At 35.6% G+C, this 18,443-nt stretch overlaps 1 protein-coding gene and 1 non-coding gene across 3 annotated transcripts in view; one reads left to right on the top strand and one right to left on the bottom strand.

The window, feature by feature from the left end:
- UVRAG (UV radiation resistance associated) overlaps positions 1-18,443 on the top strand; it is a 453,313-nt gene that overhangs the window by 236,837 nt on the left and 198,033 nt on the right. For both annotated transcript variants that reach the window (XM_056794952.1, XM_007490950.3), the window contains exons 9-11: positions 29-113; positions 9,428-9,515; positions 10,255-10,315. In XM_056794952.1, the coding sequence (XP_056650930.1) occupies positions 29-113; positions 9,428-9,515; positions 10,255-10,315 (234 nt within the window). The remainder of the gene's footprint in view (positions 1-28; positions 114-9,427; positions 9,516-10,254; positions 10,316-18,443) is intronic.
- On the bottom strand, positions 13,807-13,913 carry LOC130454098 (U6 spliceosomal RNA). The gene has a single exon (XR_008911782.1). It is a non-coding gene; the product is annotated as a U6 spliceosomal RNA (small nuclear RNA).

Raw genomic sequence — 18,443 nt, 5'->3', positions numbered from 1 at the left:
TTTAAAATCTTGTCCTATCTCTTTCTAGGAAGCACATTTGAATCTGAGCACCTCAAGCTGCAATTGCACAAGGAATCCTTAAGTGAACTGAGAAAGGAATGCACTGCCAAAAGGTAAATGGTGTTAGTACTAGTGAAATTAGCTCCAGTGAACCTAATGTTGATTCTTGTGGAGTTTGCCTGGGGTTTTTGCAAGTTTGAGGGAGAAAGTATATGAGAGTCCACACGGTACATTGGAAAATTTACTCTTTGACTAGTATGATGGCTTAGATTGACATCCTGCCTATGCTGCTGCTTTCTTCCTTTTTTTTTTCATTTAATTTTTATTTTTTCTCAATTACATGTAAAAATAAATTTAACATCCGTTTTTTAAAATTCTGAGTTCCAAATTCTCTTCCTTTCTTCTGCCTTCCTTGAAAAAGCAAGTAACTTGGTATAGATTATACATGTGCAGTCATATAAAACATTTCCATATTCACCATGTTGCAATAGAAAATGCAGGCTCAAAAACACAAAAAATAATAGAGTAAATAAAGTATGCTTTAGTTTATATTCAGACTTTCTGTGGAGATGGATAACATTTTTCATTATAAATACTTCAGAATGGTTTTGGATTGTTTTCCTGAGAATAGTTTAAATCATTTGTAGTTGACCTTCATGTAATATTATGGTTCTGCTCATTTAATTTTGTATTAGTTCAGGTAAGTCTTCACAGAATTTTCTAAAAGTATCTTGCTCATCATTTCTTATAGCAGAATACTATCCTCTCACAGTCATATACCACAACTTGTCCAGTTGTTCATCAGTTGATGGTATCCCCCTCAATTTCCAATTTTTTGTCCCATAAAAAGAGCTGCTATAAATTTTTTTGTACGTATAGGTCCTTTTCCTTTGTCCTTGATGTCTTTGAGATACAGATCTAGGAGTGGTATTATTGAGTCAAGGGAATGCACAGTTTTATAGCCTTTTGGGCATAGTTCCAACACTCTAGAATGATGTGTACTGCTTATTTCTCAGATGCCTGGGATGTCCTTCATGCTCCTAGAGACTCCCATACAGAGTTTTAAGCAAAGCATGAATCATATGTTTATTGTTTGTTTGGGAGTTTCCTTGTTTGCTTTTGGAGTTGTATTGACAATGCTTTCAATCACCCTGTAGAAGATGAGCTTACATCGTAATATTTTTGTTATGCTACAAAAGCAATTCCTTTGAGCAATTGTCTATTGATTATAAAGGAATTAGCAGAGTGATTTGTCTCAGACAGATTTTATCTGAACTTTATTGAAAAGATGAGTAAAATGAAATAATAAATTATAATTATATGAAAAATATGCAGTATGTTATAGTTATTTCTATTTTTTTTTACATTTTATAGTTTTCATATCATATTATAAATGAAGAAATTGCTTTTGCCACAAAAATGAAGTGACTTCTTTAAGGTCATATTACTATTGACAGCTAGGACTTAAATCTGAAAATGCCCTTTCTCCTATTCCACATTTTCTTTCACAGTATCTTTAAAATGATATTCCTTCAAAATAGTTCTCTTATTTACTTGTTCCTTCTAGTCTCATGTTCACTATTTTAGATCATATTCTCATCATGAAAAGTCTAGACTATTTCAACAACCTTTTAACTGTAAAAATTAGTTTCTCTGCTAAAAGTATTATATTTTTATGAGGTTTATTAAAGATTATGAAATAAAATACAAAATAAGAAAGCATGTGATTAGGAGCGCCGAAAGGCCCATTCGATTTCACTTACACTACATCTTGAGAGACACGTGTGCTTGGAAGCGGAAGCATGAAGCGAGCGAGAGCAGAATGTGGAGTCTGTTTAAAAACCCCTCTCTCCCTGTGGTTCAGGTGATGACCTCACGTGGGATTATGGGGAACTCTGGGAGATACCAAGAACTCTTGGGAATTCAAGTCGAGGGTTCAAATCTCCATTTTTACATTTCCTTGTTTGATCGTTTGGGAAAAAGATTTTCCCCAAAGGATCATGAAAACATAATCAACTTAAGGATTACAATAATTTTAGGATAAGAGGAAAAAAGAACAAAACCAATAATTGCTAGACGCATTGACAAAAAGCCAGTTAGGGGGCAGCCCCCATTGGTATGAAAGCATACATACAAATAAGTATTCAATCAACCACACCAAAGTTCATTCTTGATCTTCTCGTGCAGCTTGTGGTCTGGAGGCTTCTTCATGGTGTTTTCTCCAAACAGTTCAGTTTCTGGATTTGGAGAGGTCGCATATTTCTTAACCTAAAATTCTTCTCAAAAGGAATTTAAACTTTGCAATTTAAAATAATAATATTTTTACATTTCCCCGTGAAGAGGGTGATTGCAAAACACAGTATCACTTAGAGATGCATGGCTGAGTTATGAGGTATGTGAATCAATTGGGAAGAGAAATTAAAAAGACATCAGAAAAATCCAAGTAAAAAAGAAATTTCTGGATGAAAATATAGACATATCAAAGTCTTATGTGTAAAAATTTCAAGTAAAGGAAAAGTAAATTTATAACAGGTCCTTTATTCAGGGCCCAATTAAAATGATCTAAGTAATTAAGCATTTACCCAGTTAGTAGCCAGGACTACAGAAAGTTTGCCACATTATGAAAGACAGAAAAGGGACTAGATTATAGAAGCCAAGTAGGAGCCAAGTTAGGGATACTGTTCTGTAAGTATTTTCAGAGTGAGTGTGTATACGAGGAAGGCCAACGTCTTAACATATGTTAAACGTCATAACCTTGAGTTTTCACACTAGGTTTCAGTCCTTTGTATTGACTTAGAAGTGCATCAATCCGTCCTGGATTGGGTGGGTTATCTTTGGCCCTGTGCATTGGCTCTTTTGTATGTCTTGTTCTGGAATCAGACAGAATCATTAAGTAAAGTCCCATAATTTTTTTTAAACAATTAGTGGCATCGTTTTTATCATCTCAAGCTTTGGGGGCTTGCATTAGCATTATAGCAAATGTATTTTAAACTTATATTACTGCAAAATCAAAAAAGTTAAAGAAAATCTTAATACCGATGACATGTGATTCAAATATAAAAAGGAGAGAAAAAATAAAAAACTGAAATAGTATGTTGCACATGCAAGAAAAATATAATAAAAGAGTTTTAAAAATTCAAAAATGTAGCTTGTAATCATTGACACACTGTGTCAGCTAAGAAAATATAGAATGCAAGGCTTTCTCACCAAAAATAAGATCCATTTCCTCTTCATATCTGGTCATGATCCACTGTGAGTGCAAGGAAAGGAATTGAACAAGGTAACATTTTTCAGTTTTAAAGAACAGTAGTACAAATATGTAGGAATCAGTATCCCCAAAATTCTTAATAGCCCAGTTAATTACAATAGCAAACAAACACACTATTATATTTCACATGAATTGCTGTATGCCATTTAAAGAAAATGGATACTTGTCATAAATTTTTATAGTCATAGGAAATCTTTCAACCTTGGTAAAGCTATTTTTAAACAAAGTAAAACTCATTTTGGGTTTAGAACATCATAGAGAATCTAGATATCATTCTGGTGGAAGTAAAATGAGCTGAAGAGTATAAATGAGAGATGCTCCTTTTTTTTCCCCTTTGGGAGGTTTCTAGGGGTATATGCCCTGGGATTAATTGCCCAGCTTCCATTCACATTTTTATAAATGCAGGAGGTTGGTGGTTATAATTATATTTCACTTCAGCTACTTGAATGGGTCTTATGACCAGAGATTGTTAAGAAAAAATTCTAAAAATCGAGTTTAAAGAACCCTTAAAATTACAAATAAATTCTTGGCTTATTAAAGTTGTATATAGCTTTTGATGAAGTCCATCCATCATCATCTATGTGACAATTTACAAAGTCAAAAATAGAAAAGCTGTTTTTATATGGGCCTACTCAGTTATGTTTGTTCATTATGGTTATAGGGGGAAAGCAACAGAATTTAACAGTAGTTAAAACCCAGTACATTAAAATGATTTAGTGAAACAGAATAGTATTGAATGCAGTAATAAATGAACTTAAAATCACAAACTTGAACCTTAAACAAAACAATCAGCAAATGTAATAGTATACAGAGATTTTTATAAAACATTGGAGTCTGAAATGCCCTAAAAATATAATCTCCAGTCTCTTTAAAGTTCCTTGGGTTTTTTGTTTTATCCATTTAGATGCCTATTTTCAGAAGAAAGAAGATTGGTAATGGGTAGGCAATGGGGATTAAATGACCTGTCCAGGGCCACACCATCATTTTGTGTCTGAGGCCGGACTTCAACCAAGGACCTCCCATCTCTTGGCCTGGCTCTCAATTCACTGAGCCACCCAGCTGCCTCCCCAGATTTGGCTAAAGAGTTGCAGGGAGATTAATTTTTCCCCTGGCACACAGGTGAAATAAATGAAAGAATCAATACAGTCAAAAGATATCCTCTTAAATTAGCCATGCTTTAAGTTCCTGTTTGGAAAAGTCTCTTCCTTCTTTTCTTTCTTACTCCCTCCCTGTGATTCCCTGCCCTCAGTCCATGAGGAGGCTAATCATAATCTAAGGGAAAATTAACCCTGTTTTTTTAACTGCTGGTAGAAGTGAGTCTTGGGCCTGGGGTGAAGAGAGATCTGCTCTGAGGCCAGGGTTGCTGGGCCGGGATCAGTTGGGCCAGGTGAGCAAGAGAGAGGCCAGGAGCAGGAGCCAGAGCTGGAGCCAGAGCTGGAGCAGGCAGCCGGGGTGGGCAGGGCCGGGACCAGGTGAAAGATCTGAATCAAACAGGTCCAGATTATAGGCAACAGTAGCCGGGCCGGAAGGGCTGGGTCCAGGCAAGTGATATTGAATCAAGAAATTCCAAAGTGGATGGCTGAAGCCCAGAGCTGATCAAGACAGTTTTCTAAAAAAGCATCTTGGAGAAATGTGGCTTAGAATTCATTATATAGGCTATGTTTTTTTGTGTTTTTTTTTTTGAGAAGTTCTCATCCAATCTAGTGGTCGCCAAAAATGGTAACAGTTAAAATTAGTTTCTCTGCTAAAAGTATTATATTTTTATGAGGTTTATTAAAGATTAAGAAATAAAGAAAATACAAAATAAGAAAGCACGTGGCAGCAGAAAGACCCAGTCAATTTCACTTGCACTACATCTTGAGAGATGCATGTGCTTGGAAGCGGAAGCATGAAGAGAGTGAGAGCAGAATGCAGAGTCCGTTTAAAAACCCCTCTCTCCTCGAGGCCCAGATGATGACCTCACCTGGAATTATGGGGAACTCTGGGAGATACCAAGAACTCCTGGAAATTGAAGTCCGGTGTCAAATCTCCATTTTTACATAACTTGCTTTGCAGGCTAAAGTTTATCTGTTCTCCATTCTAACTTTCTTAGAAGTTGCTTTCTTAAAAACACTCATGACCCTATAATTGCTTCCTATTGCCTACTCTGAATTCCTGGGTTAAACTTTCTAGTCCTCTAGAATCACATATCAACTGCTTGTCTGACTTATTTTTATTTATTTGCAAAAACTCCCATCTTCTATTATAATTGAACTAGTCTCTATGCTGCCATTTTCTTTACTGTCTTATTATGCCTTTGTTTATGTTGTATGTTACTTTCTATTTCCCCTTGCCAAATGCTCTTTTTTCCTGCTCTTCCTCTAGTCAAATCCTATCCATTTCTCGAGGACCAAGCAAACCTTGCCTTCTCTTTGAAACCTTAGTATCATACACAATCTCATGATTTTAGAGCTGGGAAGGAGCTTAAATATCATCAATCCAACTTCTTTGTTTCATTTAGGAGTAACCAAAGCTGTTACAAGTTAAATGACTTACATAAGTTCACAGAACTTGATGTGTAGTACAGAAAGAATGAGAATCCAGGTCTAGGGAACCTGATAACCCAAAACAATCTACTCTGCTTCTATGTCCATTTTCCCCAATTTGTTGTCGTTAATTGAACTCCTTTAATTCACAGTGAAACTAAATTAATGTCAGAGCCAGGATTTAAACATAGGTCCTTCTTCAAAATTTATTGCTCTTTCCCTTTATGCCAGTAGTCTCTTGACTTTTAACTTCATATTTTCATTACACTGACAATTCTGATTTGAAATCTTTCTTCTCTGAAATTTAGCATTTAACTTGTTACTTTCTGTTTTCACTGGTATAGTCTTATCTCCTCATATAGGTTATTAGATGCCCCCTCCCCAATAACAATAATGTCTTCTGTCTCTTTTGCAGAGCCCATAACAACAAACATAAGTCTGAACACTCAAAACTGATTTTTTGATTTATTGCATTTGGTAATCAGGACTCCTACTTTCAGTTCCTGTCTTTCTATCTTTTGACAAACTGGGCTTTAATCTTTGTTTTCAGTATCTTAATTCAACAAGTATTTTTTAAATACTTACTTTGGTGAAAGACTGTGTCAGATTTTAGGATACAAAGATGAGATAGAGTCCATTAATTTCTTGACTTAAAAAGGCTGCCCCGGGGATTGAATGGATTGAGAGCCAGGCCTTAGAGACAGGAGGTCCTCAGTTCATAATTTGGTTTTAGACATTTTCTAGTGGTGTGTGTGACACTGGGCAAGTCCCTTCCACCTTTACTGCTCTTCTGCCAATACACAGTATTGATTCTAAGATAGAAGGTAAAGGTTTAAAAAAAGAAAAGGCTGTTGTAATGCTCTGCTTCTTTCTCCAAATGCTTTGGGATTATTTTGGGACTTCACAGAAAAACAAAACAAACAATTTAAAGAGAAGAATTGATTAGATTTTCTAATTTACATTACTTCCTTTATTTCATTACAATTGCCTTCTAAATGAGTGATTGGTATAATAAACAAAGTATTGCATTCTGGCGAGAAAGAAACAGGCCATATCCATAAAACTTTAAAGTGCTTGTAATGAAACTAACATAGGCTGTTCTTTATAGCCAGTAGACATCTCCAGACAGTAAAAAGAGTATGCTTCTCAGGTCTGTGTCTTGAGTTAAGTCTCTGCCAGCCAGTGGAGAAAAAGTGTTGGGGGAAGGGAAAGGGCAGGATCTTTCCAAATTGCTATTAGGGGCACAAGGGTTTCAGCACCAACAATGGTTTTCAACTGGCTATCTGAGTAGTATAAAGTCTTGTTATTTCAGATAAGCTTGTGGGTGTGGGAGAATAGGGACTCCACCATCACTCTATTTAGCATAACATCTCCAGCTGTTAACAACAAAGACATCTAATGTTGGGGGAAGGGGAAGTTGTGGAAGTAGCAGTCCAATTCCCCATACCCTGTCTGACTCACAAGCTTTCTCTTTTTATGCAGGGAAGCAGAACTATTAAAGCTTAAAACTGCACTAAGACATTTGGAACATCCTGTATTAAAATGTTCAGATCTCTGATCCATATTGGAGTTGTTCTAGTTTTCTTGTTCCCAGAAATTCAGCCAGATGTGATGCTGAGAGTGAGATCTGAGAGCTCATCCCTATCTTTTCTGTTTAGGATTTTAGTTATTAATAAAAGCTAGAAGACTATTAAAAAAAATCCAACTATTTCATTTGGGTTAAGCTGAGCTTTTTCACAGTCTTATAAATTGGGCGTGATCTTCCCAACTGTTTGGAGATGTAAAAAAAAGTACTAAATTTGAATAGGTAAGCAGAGAAGAAATAATCAAAGAAATATTAAGGAATTTTTCTCTTGTTTTTGGCTGACTTGAAGATTGCCAAAGGGAGTAGCTTAAGACTTTCTTAACCAAGGTGGGATTTACATTAAGGAGTTAGGGCTTCTCCTTGGATTCTGCACATGAATGCTGACTTGGTTGAGGATGGAGGGTCATAAAGAGACTTCATAGAAATGTGAATTTAAAAGGAAAATGGCCTCATTTCACTATTAAAGCAATGCATGTGAGTATACATTTATTAAAAAAATAATAATTTAACTGTTTCCACTGAGTGGTTAGTACTTGGCAGTTATAAAAAATTTAACTAGCAGACACATCCTTGTATATATTATTAACAAGAGCATAAACCTCCAGAGATCAGACATCTTCACCCTTATTCTCCCAAACTCACTCCTTTTCTAAACTTGTTAATTTAAATTCCCCTTATTCTAGAAGGTCCCATCCTTCTTGACCCCTAGGTCCATAGTTTTAGTGTCATTCTCATTCTTAGCCTATATATATAGTCAGTTGCCAGTTCTTGCCATTTCTTTCCCCACAGTATAGATAATGTCTTCTATCTACTAACAAAGCCATCACTTTAGTTGAGGCCCATAGCCCCTCTTTCTTAGACTACTTCAGTAGCCTCCTAATTAGTCTCTTTCCATTTTAATCCAGGCTACCAAAAGGATTTTCCCCAAATTATGAGTTTAAATATGTCATTTCCATTTTATAAACTCTTTTGTTTGTTTGTCATTTAAAGTTCTTTACAACCAGGACCCTTCTTCTCTTTCTAGTCTTAGTATTATTTTTTTCTCTCTGTGAATTTTGTTCCCTATTGGTCCACCTATTCTTCCTCATTCATGATGCTCTAAGATTTGTTCTGATAACTGGCAGTGTTTCCACAACATCTCTACCATAAAAAATTGCTACCTTCTTTAAAGACTCAAATTCAAAGCCATCTTGTTTCTATAGAAGTCATTTTTCCATTCTCTGTGTTATAAGTGACAATATATCTACCCAGTTGTTAATTTTATAAAGTTTATTAGTAGGAAAAACAGATCAGCAAAATTTAAAATCTCATCCTTTATGCTAAACCCCAGACCATGTTTAGCTTAATCTTCATTCTCTTCTTCTTCCCCATTACCTGCCTGCTCTCTCCCCCACATTCATTAGAAGGCCTAAAAAATGACCTGCCGGGCATAGGAATTTTAAGAATGTTGATGGACAGGTCAGCAACCCAGGATGGGGAGGGAATGAACTTCCCTGACACATCTAACTGTAGAGGTTGTCTTCCACTTATTTTGTATGTATCTTATATAACCTATTCATGAACCCGTCATGTCATGAACCAATGTAAGTCTTTCAGACAGGGATTATGTTGCTTTTTCTTTGTAGACCTAGCAGTTAGCAATATATAGACTACATATTTGATTGAAATCACTGTAGCAATTAGTTTTCTTCAGATTTCCATAACTGCTTGTAATCTTAGGAGGAGATAAGTTTTAAAGAAAAAAACAGAATGCAAATCCAAATGTGATTATTGCATAGGAACAGTCTGACTAGTTCATTGTTAAAAGTACACAAGAAACCTAAGATAATTTCTGACTGGTGTGATAAAGGGATACTTCTTTTTGGAAATGAAATTTAGTAGAAAAGAGGATTTTAACAGGGCGAAATGACTGGGTAGTAATGCAACCCTTCCCATGCTTGGGAAGTTGACTTGAACCAGGTAGTAACAAAGCCAAGGGTACTCTCTGGAAAAATGGCTTTATAATAGGGACAAATGAACCTTTTATAAATAAATTTTTTCCCTCCATAGAGAACTGTTTTTGAAGACTAATGCACAGTTGACAATTCGATGCAGGCAATTGTTGTCTGAGCTTTCCTACATTTACCCCATTGATTTGGTAAGTCAATTCTGTCTAAAAAAGATTTTCCCTATACACTAATTTATATTTCATTTTGAAATGGCTTCTCTCTAAACCAGACTATGCTTAGGTTGTAATTAGAAAGGAATCAAAGGATTTAGAGCTAAAAGGGATCAAAGATCATCTACTCAAACCCCTCATTTTAAAGAGCATGGAAATGAGACTCAGAGAGCCTAAATTCAGAAACCAGTCTCTATATGCTTGTGTTTCTACATTTTGATTTTTGGCACAAGATGAATTAATTGTGATAAGTCGCCAAATGAATTGTCACAGCAAACTCCCTGAATGTTCTTGTCCACCTTTAAGATCCAGCTGATTGACTTATTTACATTTGTCCTTGGGACTCATTTTTTTATATATGCTTTGATTATATCCCCAGGTCTTTGAATTCAGAATCTGTCTTCTCTGAGTTAACATAGAAAACAGAATTGAAGTGACTGTCAGGAATGTTTACTTGAACAACTAAATTACCAGACCTGATAAGTTTATTAATTTATTAAATTTATTAAACTCGTTTTGAATTTCTTATCATGTATTAGGAACTTGTCAAAAGATATTTGGGAAATAAAAATTTCATATGGCTTTTAACTTGATAACATTTTGAAATTATGAAAGGAATATTCTTAAATTAATACTTACTGCTGAACCTACTGAGATTTTACTTAGAATTTTTCAACTTTTTAAGGAACTGATTTTGTGTCTTTGGTTAAATTCACAGAATGAACAAAAGGATTATTTTGTATGCGGTGTAAAGCTGCCTAATTCTGAGGATTTTCAAGGTATTCTTTTTTTCTTTAATTTATTGGGAAGGTAATGCATATGTATATTGACACACAAGGGTGCTTTAGGTGGTCAATATGGGAATTTTAAAAAATATGTTTTTATAACACTTTCACTTCTTTGGAACAATTTCAAGTTCAATTTTATATAAAATTTTGTTACTAAGCTTCATGATTTTATAGATTAAGAAATGTAGATTTAGAGCTAGAAAGAGATCTTAGTGATCAGCTAGTCTCATTTTGTAAATGAATATGCAAAGACTCAGTGTTTTTGTTATTTGCTCAAGGTCACAAGTTTATTGAGAAGCAGAGATTTTAAGCCATATCATCTAGTTTCAAGCCCAGTGCTTTCCTGATATTCCTATTTCCGATTCAGTGTGGATTCTCCAAAGGGCTTACTTTGTCTTTGACTGGGGAAAGGAAACAACTAACCTAGATAGCACTTTATTCAGACCTATTTAACAAATATGTATTAACCGGATTCAACATGCAGGTATTGCCTTTGGGTCTGAGGAAGAGGAAAAATTTGGAGAAAAGATATGTTCCAGCCATCAGGGAGCTTATCTATATGTGGATGAAGCTAAGATACACAAGTGCTTTAGAGTGCTTTAACTAAGTGCTTTGATTTATGTAGCAATTTAAGGTTTATCAACCATTACAACCATTACAATAATCCTATAGCTTTGGAAGTCTAAGTAAGATCATCCTCATCTTAAAGATCATAAAATCAGGACCAATGAAGGTAGTGGGCTTCTTGAGAACAAAACTGCCATATTTTTTGCCTTGCTGCCCCCAGCATCTGATGCATACTAGGTGCTTAATTTTTTTTGGCCAATGATTTGTTAAAATGAATTGTTCAGAACCACATAGCTTGTAAATGCCAGATGAAGAATCAGGTACAAGTTTTCTGATTCCAAGATAAGTAGACTTTCTATTTGGTGATGTTGGCAGTTGAAAAGTTACTTTCTTAATTTGAGCCTTAGAATGCTCTCTTTCCCATGCAATAATCTAGCCTTTGTAACCTTCCTAAATTTCTATAATTCTAAGGCTTGTTGGATACAATCTGGGGTAGTAAGTGTATACAACCATAAGAGGTTATCTAATCTAGTCATTTAAAAAATTGAACCTTACATCTAGGCTCAATAACAATAAAAATTAAAGGATAATGGATTCCATTTTATGGAGAATTACCCTCATGAATTAAAGATATTCAACTCTGTGTTTGTGGCTAATGGAAGTTTGGTTGATTAAATAGATTAAATAAATGTTACTAATTATAAAATATTTGTGTTTTTAAGTTGATAGAAATTTTTTCCTGATTATTATTATTATATACTTTAACTGTTAGAAAAGTTTAAAATTTTTTTAATTACTATATGGCCATGGTTGATCCCTCCATCTGCTTAAAATAATCTTATAATCCAAATACTATACTATGCTTGAGAATTTATATATATTTTAAAGATTATTTTTTTAATTTACCAAGTATGATTAAAAATATACTAGGTGGGAGCACCTAGGCAGCTCAGTGGATTTGGAACCAGGCCTAGAGACAGATGGGCCTGGGTTCAAATGTGGCCTCAGACACTTTCCTAGCTGTGTGTTTCAGGGCAAGTCTCATAACCTTCCCCATGGTCTACCCTTTACTGCTCCTTTGTCTTAGAACCAATACAAGAAGAAAGATAAGGGTTTAAAATAAAAAATGTACCAGGCTTTAGAACAGGGGTCCCCAAACTATGGCCCGCGGGGCACAAGCGGCCCCCTGAAGCCATTTATTCGGGCCCCCACCACACTTCCAGAAGGGGCATCTCTTTCATTGATGGTCAGTGAGAGGAGCACAGGATGTCCTGTGCTCCTGAAGTACTGTATGTAGTGGCTCTACAAAGCACAGCGTTGCTCATGTTTAGTATTACATCTGGTAACATAATCCTTTGTGTGGCGTCTTGTTCTGAGAACAAGGTGCCACGCAAAGAATTATGTGGCTGCACAATGGAAGACATCAACATGTTGAGCAGCGATCTGGAGGAGGGGATTCTGCACTGTATACTGCTGCCCTGTATAGTGGGGGCAGTGATGGGCCTGTGCAAGGTGTGACAGGCCCATCACAGCCAGTGCTGCAGCCTCCGCTATCCTAGACAGCGCTATACACATTTGTTCATAGTTTTTTTAATAGTTCAGCCTTCCAACAGTCTGAGGGACAGTGAACTGGACCCCTGTGTTAAAAGTTTGGGGACCCCTGCTTTAGACATTAGATTTTATTGTTAGGGATTCTCTTCCCTCTTAAAAATAATGATGTTTTTCTGTTAGACATATGTAAGCATGATTAGGTATTTTGATTTTTAACAATCTGGAAGATTCCTTTCAACAGCTATTTTTAAAGAACTTCTGTGTGCAGGGCATGTACTTGGCAACAGGGAAGATGCAAGGTTTAAATAAGGCAGAATTTCTTCCCTCTTCTGTCCAGGAAGGGAATAAGAGCACCAAGCTGATTTTGGTGGGGAAACACTATGACTGGGACTAAATAGAGGCACTGTCTGGCAGCACCTTTTCCTTTGTTGAAGTTAATATAGTCTGGTCTCTGTTAGCTTTCTCTCCTGTTATAAGGGAGTGTTTGAATAGACATGGAAATTTTCTTAGCATTCTAATGTAGAGTGAGCAATGTGGAGAAGAATAGAGAATGATTTGGTACCAGTTTTATTCATGGTTCTCCTCTCCCTTGACCCCATCAGGGCTTGGTTAAAAGTAACTTAAAATGGCTTTCTTTTTTATGTCAACTCAATCTGTTTTTATATTGACTTTTCAGATGCAAGTCCATCAACCTTATTTCCAAAATTAGTCATTCCATGCATAGTTAACATTTAATAAGGGCAGCTAGGTGACACAGTGGATAGTATGCCAGTCCTAGAGTAAGGAAGACATGAATCCATAAGTGTTCTCAGACACTGGCTATGTGATCATGGGCAAGTCACTTGTCCCTCTTTCCCTCAGTTTCCTCATCTGAAAAATCAGCTGATGACCAAAAAGGCAAACAGTTTTAGTATCCTTGTCAAGAAAACCCCAAAAAGTCTCATGGGCAGGACTGAAACAACTCAACCACAACAAACATTTAATCAATGCTTTTTCATTCATTCATTCATTCATTCATTCATTCATTCATTCATTCATTCTTTTATTCTTCAATTTCTAGGCCTTTTGTTTCCCCGCATTACTTCCCTTTTGTTTGTCATATCTACCCCCCTCTACTTATATACCTAGACATATATACTTGTTTTGTACAGCAGGGTGCTTACTAGTGGTAAGGGATATACCCAAGATAACAGATTATATTTTTATGGTGATGATAATTTGGTTATAGTTATAACTCATTTTTTGCATATAGAAACTTCCATTTTTCTATTTTAGGAATAATAGCTGCACCTTAAATGTGTACTTTTTATTTTTATTATTTTTTGCCCACCCTTTTTAACAAGTACATGTAAAAAGAAATTTCCAAAAATATGGAATGCTTTGCAAATCTGCATGTCATCCTTGTATAGGGGTCATGCTAATCTTCTCTGTATTGTTCTAGTTTTGGTATATGTACTGCCAAAGTGAGCACAAATTTGTAGTTTTTTTAAAGCATTTTTTCATAAATTTTATTTTATTCTTTCCAGATACTCTTGTGACACAGGTAGGATAAATATAATAGTTTCTTTTTATAATATGGGTTACATGACTTGCATATAGGTATGAAACTAGTTAGTGAAGAGCTTAGATTGGAATTCCATGACTTGTTTATCCCTTTTATTCCTCTTTCTCTTCTGTCTCACAATTACTACCTTATATGGTAACTCTTCGTTATTACATTCCAATTTATGTCTTAGCTTTGATTCTACCATTTCCCTCACTCTCTAATGATGTGTCAGTTATCAAGATTTATTCATTCTGCCTCTATAGCATCTTTCTCATCAATGCCCTTTCTTTCTGTTCTAATGCCACTCTCCTAACACTTACTTCCCTTTTTGCCTTGCCCCAAATATTATAGTAGTTTCTATATTCTTGCTTTTTTTTATTTTCCTGCCCAATCTAATTTTTTTACTGTAAGAGAAAATTTTATTTGTCAAAGTCATACATGTTAATCTTGCTAAAAATTTTAAGTGGGATCTCATTGCCTGATAAGTAATATTCATATTCTTCTCCTTGGCATTTAAGGCCCTCCACAATCTGGTACCACCCTGCTTTTCCAGCTATATTATTACATTATGCCTTTCCTTTACAGCTAAATGACCATTCACTTACTACGTCATTTCCCTAAAACCAACTTTGTAAACCACACCAAGCCAACAAATAAAACTGTAATGTGCAATACTCTTCTATTTCCATGCCTGTACTGAGATAATTTCAGTAGTTGCAATATGTTCTCTTCCCCTGTCTCTCCCTTCCTCCCTCCCCTGATCGCTCTCTTTTTTTATTTCTGCTCATTCTTTAAAGCTTTTCTACTTTCTAAAGATCTTATTCATGACTTAACCATTAATAATCTTGCATTTCAGAACTTCACATAGCATTGTTAAAAAGATCTCTCCAATCTTCAGTATTCCTCAAAATAGTAATTCCTTCTCAGTGACCTACCAGTATTTCTGATCCTTAAAAGCTCACTTGACTCTTATCATTCCTTCAAACTATTGTCTTACACCACTCCTACTTTTAAAACCAAACTCCCAGAAAAAGCTGACCCTCCTTGCTTCCATTTCTTTTATCATTCACTTTTCAGTCCTTTACATTCTGTACATAATTCATCACTCAACTGAAACTATGTCCTTCAAGTTCCCATCTCTCTTTTTTTTTTTAAACCCTTACCTTCAGTCTTGGAGTCAATACTGTGTATTGGCTCCAAGGCAGAAGAGTGGTGGTGAGGGCTAGGCAATGGAGGTCAAGTGACTTGCCCAGGGTCACACAGCTAGGAAGTGGCTGAGGCCAGATTTGAACCTAGGACCTCCCGTCTCTAGGCCTGAGCTACCACTCAATCCACTGAGCTACCCAGCTGCCCCCTCCCATCTCTTTTTAAAAATTACATGTACTACTATTTATTTAGCCTTTACCCAATTGATGGGAATCTAATGTTTCAAGTTCTTTGCTACTACAAAAAAGGTATTGCTCTAAATATTTCAGTGTAACAGGGCCTTTATTTTTATTGTTAACATCCTTATATGCCTAGCTGTTGGGTCTCTGAGTCAAAGGTAATGGTTATTTTCATCAGATTCTTGGTATATTTCCAATTTGTTTTCTGTAATAGTAAAACCAATTTACGACTTGACCAATAATCACTCCAACATTTTGACTATTGTTATAATTTGTCACCTTTGCCAATTTTCTGGGTAACAGATAAAATCTCAAAGTTTTAATTTGCATCTCCTTTTATTATTAATTTGGAACATTTATTTCATGCTTGTTAATAGTTGACAGTTCTTTTTAAAATGTTCATATTCTTTAGTTTTTAAAAAAAGCCTCTACCTTCCAGCTTTCCAATGGTTCCAAGCCAGAAGAGTGGTAAGGGCAGGCTAAGCAATGGGAGTTAAGTGACTTGCCACATGGTCACATGATTAGAAAGTGTCTGAGGTCAAATTAGAACCCAGGAACTCTCAGTTCTATACCTGGCTTTCAATCCACTGAGCCACCAAGCTGTTCTCAATGGTATATTTTTATCTGGTCACTCTTTTTAAAGGCTCTCCTCTCTCCAGTAATTTTTTATACAGCTTCTCTTCCAGAGCAATTTCGCTAATGCGCAAAACTATGTCAGTATCAAACTCAGTAGTGAATGCCAGTGCCTTCTTTTTACCTCTAGGGACAAATACATCTACTATATAGCTTTCCTCCCCTCCAATCAGTCAGTCATTTCTTATGTATTTATAGTATGCCAGGCACTTTGCCAAACCCTGGGGAATACAAAGACAAAAATGAAACAGATCCAACCCTCAAGGAACTTCCATTCTCTTGGGGAGACAACCATTATTTATATAGTGTGCCAATGGTGGCTCTAGCTTAACCCAGGACCACCCAGAGGTCTGTGGCTTTGCACATGTCTGTTGAAGGTCATATTCTCAAATAATTAAATCTTGATCCTTTGCTGCAGCCCTTCCTAAGTCCTGTTACCCTGAGTAGGGTGGAGATTGGAAGTTCCAAGACCTGGTTCTGTCATTCCAAGTATCTCTATTGTATCAATTCTAAAATCAATCATGACTCAGAGAACTTCCTGTTCTATGCTTAAGCATAGGTCAAAGCCCTTTCCATTGTTCAGCAAAAGGTTTCTGTCCTAAAGTAATCTTAAGTAGGGAGGAGAAGGATACTCCCATGCCAAGGGGGGGGTTTCATATTCTAATAGACTATCAGTAGGAAATTTTTCAAGTATGAAATTTCCCAATGGTGAAATTTCCAACATTTATAAGTCTAAGAAATGTTAAGGTTTACAATCCCCCCTGATGATCCGCATAAATGTGTACAATTACAATAAATGTTCAATCAAAAGTTCAGTCCTATCAATCATATCCAAAGTTCATTCTTGATCTTCTTAATGAAGTGTAGGTTTTCGGCATCTTTCTGCAACAGTTCATTCTCTGGATATAAAAGTTTCAAGCTTCTTTCATGAAGATCTTTTCTCGAACAGAATCAAAATCTTTGATTTTTTATAACAGTAAAATCTTAAACAAAATTCAGAATTCTTGAATTTTTATAAAAATACAATCTCAAACAAAAAAAAATTCAAAAAAAAATTCTTTGATTTTAAATTAAAATACAATCCCCCCTGAAGTAAATATTTTAAAAAATATCAAGTTTAGCTCAGAATGCAATGTTCAGTTATGGGGGTGTATGTGTCAATTATCAAAAGAATAGAAAAATAATCAAAAACATAAGAAAAATTCAAAATAGGCCTTGTATAGGTCCAGTTTAGAGTAATTTCTATCCCACAAGTATGTAGGACAGAATGCAGTAATATTTCACTTAGCCATTTGTAGCTAAGACTATAGGAAGTTGCCATATTATAAGAAGAAAAGAATTAGAATTCTATTTTGATGGGGAAATGTCATTCCCTCATCTGATTTTTTTTTTCTTCAGGGATATAGGGAGCCAGCATGATAGTCAAGCTTTGTACTTGTTTGAGTACTTCGAAAAGAGTATAGATACAAGGAAGTCCTACGACTTAAACATAAGTTAAGCGTCTCAACCTCGAGTCTCACTTTAATATTTCTTGTGTGCTCTATTGGCACTATTCAGGTTTAGTCTGTGCTCCTTGTTTTTATCCCTTTTCCTGGAATCAGACACAAACATTAATCACAGTCCTATAATATTTTATCAATAAATGGCAGGTTCCCATAGTTTAAAGCTTTTAGGCATCTATTGATATTATAGCAAGAGTATATATATTAACTTGTATTACTGCAGGAAAAAATATAAATATTATGTGTACCTTCCGTAAAAAAAATGAGAAAAAATTCAAATATTCTGATCAAAAAATAAGAAAAAAATCAGTAATTCAATATATTCTTGAAAAAACAGCATCCATTTGTCTATGGATTATTATCTCCAATTCATATGATAAGATAGAGTCACAATTCATATGATAGGATACAGTCAATCAGTCTCAGCAGAAGATGCTTTCTTCACATGTGAGCAGTGAATCCAAGAGTCTCTTTCTCCAATCTTTATAGATGTTGGAGTAGTTAATAATATTTGGAATGGTCCTTCCCATGAAGGTTGAGTTGCTCCAGTTCGCTTGAAATTCTTGATATAAACTTTATCTCCTGGGTTCAGGTCATGCAGAGAAAAGTCTAATGGTCCTGCTTGTACTGCAGCTCCGGATTCATGAAGTTCACGTAGTTTGTGCTGTAACTCCTGTATATAGGAAGCAATAGTAATATCTCCCCCTAATAGCGATGTATAAGCTGGGGAGAAAGGCTTAGCCTGTATAGGTGGATGTCCAAAAAGCATCTCAAATGGTGAAATATGTAAGTCTCCTCTAGGCCTGCTTCTAAGATAAAATAGGGCCAGAGAGAGAATTTCAGGCCATTTTAAATGGGTCTCAGTACATAATTTGCCAATCATAGTCTTAAGTTCTTTATTCATCCTCTCCACTTGGCCTCAGCTCTGAGGGTGA

The sequence above is a fragment of the Monodelphis domestica genome, chromosome 4 (assembly GCF_027887165.1).
Source record: "Monodelphis domestica isolate mMonDom1 chromosome 4, mMonDom1.pri, whole genome shotgun sequence".
Classification (NCBI taxonomy): Eukaryota; Metazoa; Chordata; class Mammalia; order Didelphimorphia; family Didelphidae; genus Monodelphis; species Monodelphis domestica.
Note: the sequence above shows the minus strand (reverse complement) of the source record. Positions and strands in the feature narration are given on the sequence as shown.